Here is a 7,718-nt window from a genome sequence, read left to right as displayed (position 1 = left end):
GCCCTGGAGTACCGTCCCCAGCCCTCCTAGCTTCCCCAGATTTCTGTTTGCAAAATCTACATCCGTCACCACTGTGTATGTTGTATGTACTGGGGTGGGGTCGGGGGAGACGTCTCTGCAGGAGTTAATAGCTATTTTATTCTCTTGCTCCTTCAAAGTTTGTCCTTGACGGCGAAGAGACTTATTATAAGTCAGAAGAAAGGAAAATCTTCCCTGTTCTGGGCCCTGTGATTGCACAAATCCAAAATACTGCCGGCATGGAGATTGCGGCTGGAAAACTCTAGAAGCTGGGGGCGTTATTAGGCAGGAGCTCTAGGGTTTCCGGAGACAAATTCCTAAATAAACCAAGAAACACCAAGTGGGAGATCTAGGAGGGAGGGCCTGATGGTCCGACACCGCTGGGACAGAGAGCCAGAGAGTGAAAGGAAGCATAACAAACATCGTCGGCAGGCACCTCTGTCTCCCGGACCGAAACCCTCCCCAAACCTCAACCCAAGCGCTCTCGGTACCAGTGGCAGGGCCCGGAACTGCCGGGGCTGCCACCCTCTGCCTCAGGAGTCCCCACCCGGAGACTCATCACTTGCTGGGTCTTCTTCTTCTTTTTTGTTATTTTAATCCTTCAAATACAAGACAAAAATACACCTCATTTATCATCATAGATATATATATTTCACTCTCACCACATAAATACAAAACATCCAAATATCCAAAACATTCAGAACAAAGTTAGTAGCCAGGATTCAGTGACACCTACCCGCGTTTGAATCGTTCATTATTTTCTTCACTATTTGCCTAAGGAAAAAAAAAAAAGAGAGAGAGAGAGAGAAAAGAAAAGAAAAAAGGAAAAAAAGCTTTCGATGTAAATAATTTACAATAAAATTACTATTTTTAAAATGCTCTGCGCTCGCTTCGGATGGAGGAATACATTCTAGACACTGCGGCACCTCGCCGTCTGGGTCTGTGGTTTTGGTTAAAATGCGGGTGGCTGTGGCTGTGCGGGTAGGGCGTGAGGCCGCGACAGCGTCGCGGTCCGGGTTTCTGACTTGGGACCGTGGAAACCCTGGGGGTGTTTTAGGGGAGGCGGTGGAGAGGGATGCCTTTCATATCCACGCAGGGAACTGATCGGGATATGGAGACTACCGACAGAGGAGGCCGGGCCGCCCTGATGTCCCCGGCTGCGTCCCTGCCTCCCGTCCACAAAGAACTCTGAAATCGGGACGTTTCCTGCGTGCTGGGAGGGTTTTGTGAATCCGAGGAGAGGGCGAGAGGAGGCAATGGGCACTGATCTGTTTCCAAACCTAGCAACTCTGCCCGGAGCCACGGGTCCGGGAACAAGGGAGACAGTGGGGAGAAGCGCCAGCGTCTGGGAGCTGCCGCGAGCTGCACGGCTCTCTTTCCTGGAGGAGCGTGAAGCTGTCGGCCACCTCCCGGCGCAGCCTCGGAAAAGATTCTGAATTTTCTTTCATTAGCAGCATAGGCTTTTCTTTTGCTTTTCCCTTTTAAATTCCTGTTTTAAGTCATAACACCCAGAACTTTAATTCTGTATTGCCCTGGGATGCATTTTGTATCCTGTATTTTCTTACGCCTTCTAAACTCCATCGTTATGAGTATATAAAAACTGGTTCCACTCCATTCGGTTTTGTGTGGTAGTTCTTACTCTCCTTTTATTGCTGATGAGATCAAATTTATTACCGCCGTTGCCCATCACGATGTTTGGTTTATTGTCTCCTGGGGTCGGGGGTGGTTGTGAATGGAGTTTCTTTAAAGGGGAGAAAATTCGGCAGGATTTGTCCAGCCAGGAAGCTGCGTGTGCACCGGCTCTCTCGAGAAGTCCACAAAGTGGGGCCCAGGGGCTTCTGAAAGCCCTGGTTTCTCTAGCGAGAGGAAGGAACGTCCTCCTTTTTGGTCTAACGAAACCTGTCAGCCTTTTCAACTGGGGTCTGCTCGCAGCTTCCTTTTTCAGATATCCATAAGAATAATCAACGGCAGCAGTGGCTCGATCTAGAGCAGATGTCCTGTGCTCTGGACTTAGAACCAGACTTTACCCTCCAGGGCCAGGCACTGGTTGGGGCATCAGGTTGGCTAACTCGGGCTTTTCCCCCAATTCTTTGGATTCTCCTGGATTCAGAAGGAAGTTGGGGGCGAAGGGTGGGTGTGGGAGGACACAGAGGAACGGTAGGGGGGGAAAAATAGCCCAAATGGGGTAATATTGGTAGCAGAGCCTGGTGGGGAAGGAGAGCTGTCAGAGGCCTCTTGGGAGCCAGGAGCCCAGCGCAGCAGCCCCGGGCGCCTAATGCGCGTGAGTCCATAAATATCACCACGATAGATACTATAAATATAAATACAGGAAAACACTTAAGATCAGTCCAGCGCTTTTTTCTCGGCCCCTTCTTTATTGTTGGTCCGGGAGTAAGGTTCGAAGGCCGAGGAGCTCAGGTATCGGGCGGAGAGTTCTTGCAAATTCCCGGCCAGCGAACCGGCCATTGTCAACGGGGCGGTGGAAAGGCGGCTAGCGACGGATCCGAGCAGCGAAGGCACGGGCAGGCTGAAGAGGCCGTGGCCGGCGGCCGGTGCGCCCGCGTGCAGTCCCCCTGGCCCGGTGGGCCCGGGGCCCGGAGCGCCTCCCACGGCCGGCGGGTGCGGGGACGCGGCGCCTGCTGGACCCGGGGCGGCGGCGGCTGCCGAGCCCGCGGCAGAGCCCGCGCCCAGGGCCGGCAGGCTGGGCCCGCGTAGCGCCGAGCCGAGCGCGCCTGTGGCGCATGGCGGCAGCAGCGCAGGCAGGCCGGGCGGCGACAGCAAGCGTCCCTGCTCCAGCAGCCGCAGCACGCTGCACGTGGCCGCCGTCTCCGACACCACCGAGCGCAGCTCCGAGTCCTTGCCTTGGTCCTTCTTCTGCTTCGTGCGCCGGTTCTGGAACCAGACCTTCACCTGCGCGCCGGGCGCAGGGAGGGTGGGAGAGAGGGGCAGAGGGAGACGGGCGTCAAGGGGGGCGGGCTCCCGGAGCGCGAGGGCTCCGGGGGGCCCTCCCCCAACTCCAGCCAAAGCCCCAGTCCCAGCCCCAGCCCCAGTCCGGAGAAGTCGGGCCCGGGAGCTGCGGGGCGGGTGGGCTGGGCGGGGAGTCAGGGCCGCCAAGAGGGGGACACAGCGCCCATACTCTGCGCTTCTGGGTCATGGAAGCAGGCCTAGGCCGGCCCGGGTTACAAATAACAAAGAAGTAAAAATGTCCACGACCCTAACTGGAAGGAAAACCAAAAGTTATTTCACTGGGCCGCTGCACTACCCGTAGCGGGACTATGAATCAGTGCTGCGTAAAAGCCCGCATTTCCAGGAGAAGGTGTAAGGCCTAAAGGATGCAGTTCGGGAAGTGGGAAGTGAGGGTGAATGGGGAGGAGTGTGGCCCAACTGGCTCGAATTTAGCCCCAGAGCACTACTCCTGTTGAAGGCTACAAGAGGCTATTTCTTGTTTGTTAGGGTCAGATTGACTATCAACTAGCAGCAAGCAGGGAAGATGGCTATAGACTGAATAATTGGTGCAGCATGAACTTTATAGGCCAAGCTTCCTCCACCTCCTCACCACCAGGTGGATCAAAAGGTCTGAGTGATAACCTTAATTTATAACTCAGCTGCTCTCCATCATGAACTTTAGAGTCATGGGAGGAAGTCAGTAGGCTGGAGTGGACTAAATTCTCTCCGTCAACCTCCCCTCTTACTTCCTGTTCTCCCTTTGCCCCTCTTCAGGCCTAGCTGGTGGCCCAGAATGGAGTTGGGCAGCTCTAGGGAAAGGTTATTCTGTCTAGATTTTGTAAACTAAGAGGGATGGTGGCAGAGAGAGTAGGGAAAAAGCTACCATGCCAACTCAAACTCGAACATCCAGTATGTTCTGTCCTTGGTTCTCAGCTTTCTGCCCAGATCCCATACCTAAAATGCTCCCCACCCACTTCAGGGCTGGGCACAGGTCAAGGAACTGGTCCTCAGAAAGAAATAAGCCTTACGTAGGCCAAGCTGGTACCATGCCCTGGGGAGGCCCTAAATGATCCCCACAACACAAAGCTCTCAGGCCCTAAAGTGCTCCTGAGCCCAGAGTTCACACGGCCAGCCCCAGTAGCATCATATGGATTTCATGTAAAGGAGAAGACCTCAAGCACAATTGTCAGTGCTGGCTCCCAAGGCCCCAGATCTGCTTCCCATCCCATACCTCACACATCACTGGCACTTAAGACAGGGTTTCCTAGGTGCCCACAGTGGGTGCTCAGGGCTGGGAATGGGGCTGAGTCCAGCTCAAGACCCGGGAAAGCCTTAAGCATCGGGGCAGCCTGGTCTGCAAAGGCAGATCACCGGAATATGCACCTTTCTGATCCCTACTTGTCACCCACAGCTCTGGAACAGGGGGCTTTGGCCCTAGCCCCATTCTTGCTGAATGGGCCTGGGTGCTGTGTAAGGCTAGGGTCTCCAGAGGGAGTGTGCCTGGAAATCTGGCCAAAATGGGGTGGCCAAAACAGGGGCAAACATCGGTTCCTCCAAGAGCAGAGACAAGCAGGGAATTCTCAAGACTGGGGTCCAAAAAGAAATCCAAAAGGATAGGATTTGGGGCCTCCTGGGCTAGGCCAAGGTGGGCAGAGCATGGACCATGGAAGATTTGGGGTGGAGGGGGAAAGGGATGGCTTAGGAAAGGGAGAAAGCCTTCGCCCTTTCTTCCCCATCCTCCTTATCTTCTCTGCCTCACCTGGGAGGCTCTATCCAGAGTCAAGCTAGGTGGTGAGGAAGAGCTGGCTGGGGGTGAAGGGGAAGGAGGCTGATGCTGAGCTGTGTGCAGCCTGGCCGCTGAGTACCTGGGTCTCGGAGAGGTTGAGCTGCCGAGCGAGCTCGGTTCTCTCCCGGCCCACCACGTACTGGCAGCGCTGGAACTCCATCTCCAGCCGGTAGAGCTGCTCCGCGGTGAAGGAAGTGCGCGTCCTCTTGGGCCGATCCAGGTCCAGGCCCTTGGGCAGGATGATCTCTCGGATGGACCCCTTGGCATCTGGGGAAGGGGAGATAATCAGGCACAAGAACCCTCCTGCCTTCCTCCACCTACCCTGGCCGGAGCTGGCTTCTGGGATACAGTCACCAGCAGCCAGCAGCCAGCAGTCCGGAGGTGGGAAGTCGGGCTGGTGGGCCTGCAGCCACAGCCGGGGAGCAAGGACGCTGTATGTGCTTGGCCGGGGTGGGGGGGGGGGGTGTTGAGGGGACTGACTCCACACAGCTGATGGGAAGAGGAATCGGACTTGGCCTTTGTAGAGCCCTCCGGACAGGGGAGAAAAAAAAAATCAATTCCAAATCGGCTGACGTTCCTTTTGGCCTGGGGGCCTCGGCTGCGTGGACTGGGTCCCCTGTAGCTTGAGGGTCCCCGCACTGACCAGCCCAGATCTTGCCGGCCCCAGCTCTGGAGCGTGTTGACCAGACCGCACTTCGGCCGTTCCCACCCCCATCCCGGGGTCTCCTTCCCTCCCGAACCCGGCGGCGGAAGGAGGAGGGACCGAGTCGGAGCCGGCAGGGCCTGGCGATCAGTTGGCGGGGGCGGCGCCGCGCCGGGGCCGGGCCTCACCACCGCCACCGCCGGAGCCGACCGCACGCCGCGCAGCAGAGCGGGGTCGAGGCCAGCACTAAAGCGGCATCCGCGGCCTGGCAACTCAGCCTGGCTGCTTCTCCCAGCGGCGGCGGCCAGGCCCGAGCGCGGCGCCGAGCCCCTTGGCCCAGCGCGCCAACTGGCCTGGCCGTAGCCAGCGGTCCGCGGCTGTTCTCCAGCGCCCGCGCCCCCCTCGGATGCGCTCAACTCGCCAGGGTGCGGGAGCCCGCGAGCGGGCTCCCCGCAGGTCCTCCGGTCCGCAGGACGCGAACAGGTCCTCCAGAGTTTCCGGCTTCTTTCCCGGGTCGGAGGCCGCAGCCTGGATCCTGGGCCCTCCCGCACAGTCCCTCGGCTTCCCCAGCAGCCAAGCCGGCGGGGCCTCTCGAGGCTTGAAGGGATCGAAGCTCCTGGAGAGCGCGCGTCCCAGGTGGGAATGCCCAGCGGCTGGCCACACCCGGGACAGGGAGGGCCAGCAACTTTCTCCTAAGTCCCAGGCGGCAGACCCACCCGGCCTGCCGGGGTCGGTGGCGGCGCGCTGCTCGAGCCCCTGAGTCGCCCCTAAAGAACGCCCCCCGCAGCCCTGACCCATTCCTACCTCGGACCAGGATCCGGCGGCAGTAATCCGGATCCGCGGTTGAATTGGATTTACTTTTGTTACAATCTTCCGCGGCGCCCGACGCAGAGAAGGCGCCCTGCGGTTCCTTGAGGAAGGCGGCAGGGAGGTTCCCCTCCGCGCCCTTGCTCTCCCGGCTCTCCTTGTGCGCGTTCTTCGAGACCCGGGCAGCCTCTGCGTCCGAGTGGCACCGAACGTCCATTTTGTCTCGTTTCCCGAACATAGGAGAGGCAAGAGCAACAAAAAAAAAGAAAAAAAAAGGGGGGGTGGGGGAAGGAGAAAAAAAAAAGCAGACGGGGGACAAAACCACTACAATGCAGCCCCTACGCTCGGTCCGGAGAGAGGCAAGCGGCAAGAATGAATGTCCCCGCGGGGCGGCTGCGGCGGCCGCGGGCAGGTCAGCGGCGACCGCCGAGTGGCGCGCTCGCGGAGAGGCGGCGGGTCTGGTCGAGGATCCCGGTGGAGCAGCGGCGAAGCCGCCTCGTCAGCGCCCGCGTCCTCTGAGCACGTCCAGTGTCCCCAGCCTGGCGATCAGGTAGCGAGCAGCGCAACTCCGAATTGCTGCGGCTCCCGCCTATTGCTGAGACGGCGAGTAGCAGTTGTCCGACACCCGGGGGGACGCACACTCGCTGCTGCAATTGATTACGGGTAATTTCGCAGCCTCCACGTTTCGGCTACCTCATGAATACACTAAATTGTTTGGATAATATATCAGACCGTAATGGATGGTTTCTGTCCTTGTCCCCAATCAAGTAGGGGTTTAGCCAGTGAATAAACGGAAATGATTGGTCTTGCTTTCAGGAAACACACAATCAAAGACCCACACTTCCAGAAAAACTTTTGACAAGATTCATCCTGAATTGTTAGTACCGTTAGCAGGCATTATTAACTTTCCCTTTGCCTTTGACCCTCCTGCTCACACACTGGCTAGAGGGGTTTTCTCCACACTCGACAGATAGAGCTGAATGAGGGTGGAGGGGGGAGGAAAAACAAAAACCCTTACACACCCTGCGGCAGAAGAAAGCAGTCGCCTCTAGGAGGGGAAAAAAAGGGGGGGGGGGAGAAAAAGTTTTCCCCAAAAGTACTTCCCCCACCCTCTAAAAAGCCAAGCTTTCGTCCCAAACAACTCCTTAACACACCTCGACGCTGACAGCCATCTTAAACTGCCACCTCTCTTCATTTAGTTCCAGTTGGATTTTTTCATGCCTGCACCTCCAGCAGCCCTGAGGCAGCCCATTCAAAGGGCAGCTTTGTACTCAGAGAGTCCAGCAGGAGAGAGAGGGGGAGAGGGAGAGAGAGCCGAGAAAATCTCAACTGTGAGATCTGCTTAAAAAAAAAAAAAAAAAAGTTTTCCCCTAGCTATTTCATTGTCTCTGCTACAATATCTTTGAGAAAAGCAACAGCCAGTAATCCAATAAGAGCATTGATTAGGCCACAATGATTCAATTCAAGCGCATGGCCTTGTGCAAGGAGCATGCTCCAGCCCTTCTCGTCACCTTGCCG

General features: G+C 57.2%; 1 protein-coding gene across 2 annotated transcripts; it reads right to left on the bottom strand.

The window, feature by feature from the left end:
- Positions 1–750: 750 nt before the first annotated feature.
- Positions 751–6,438, bottom strand: VAX1 (ventral anterior homeobox 1). 2 transcript variants are annotated; one of them, XM_061192955.1, is made up of 3 exons: positions 6,198–6,438; positions 4,830–5,017; positions 751–792 (listed from the first exon to the last, which is right to left on the bottom strand). In XM_061192955.1, the coding sequence occupies exons 1-3, from the start codon at positions 6,436–6,438 to the stop codon at positions 751–753; spliced, it is 471 nt and encodes a 156-aa protein (XP_061048938.1). The 2 variants fall into 2 exon arrangements, with proteins under 2 accessions (XP_061048938.1, XP_061048936.1); XM_061192953.1 differs by lacking the exon at positions 751–792 and adding an exon at positions 2,362–2,928.
- Between the last annotated feature and the right edge of the window lie 1,280 nt (positions 6,439–7,718).

Source organism: Eubalaena glacialis, chromosome 1, assembly GCF_028564815.1.
Source record: "Eubalaena glacialis isolate mEubGla1 chromosome 1, mEubGla1.1.hap2.+ XY, whole genome shotgun sequence".
In the NCBI taxonomy this organism is placed as follows: Eukaryota; Metazoa; Chordata; class Mammalia; order Artiodactyla; family Balaenidae; genus Eubalaena; species Eubalaena glacialis.
The sequence above is the reverse complement of the archived record's forward strand: the minus strand, read 5'-3'. Positions and strand labels throughout refer to the sequence as shown.

Bases quoted from the DNA above. Each gene is read 5' to 3' on its own strand.
- VAX1 (XM_061192953.1), bottom strand. From the start codon at position 6,438: ATGTTCGGGAAACGAGACAAAATGGACGTTCGGTGCCACTCGGACGCA. The intron at 5,018-6,197 runs GTAGGAATGGGT...CCCCTTCCCCAG, and splicing joins CCGCCGGATCCTGGTCCGAG to ATGCCAAGGGGTCCATCCGA. The intron at 2,929-4,829 runs GTACTCAGCGGC...CCCGGCGCGCAG, and splicing joins TCAACCTCTCCGAGACCCAG to GTGAAGGTCTGGTTCCAGAA.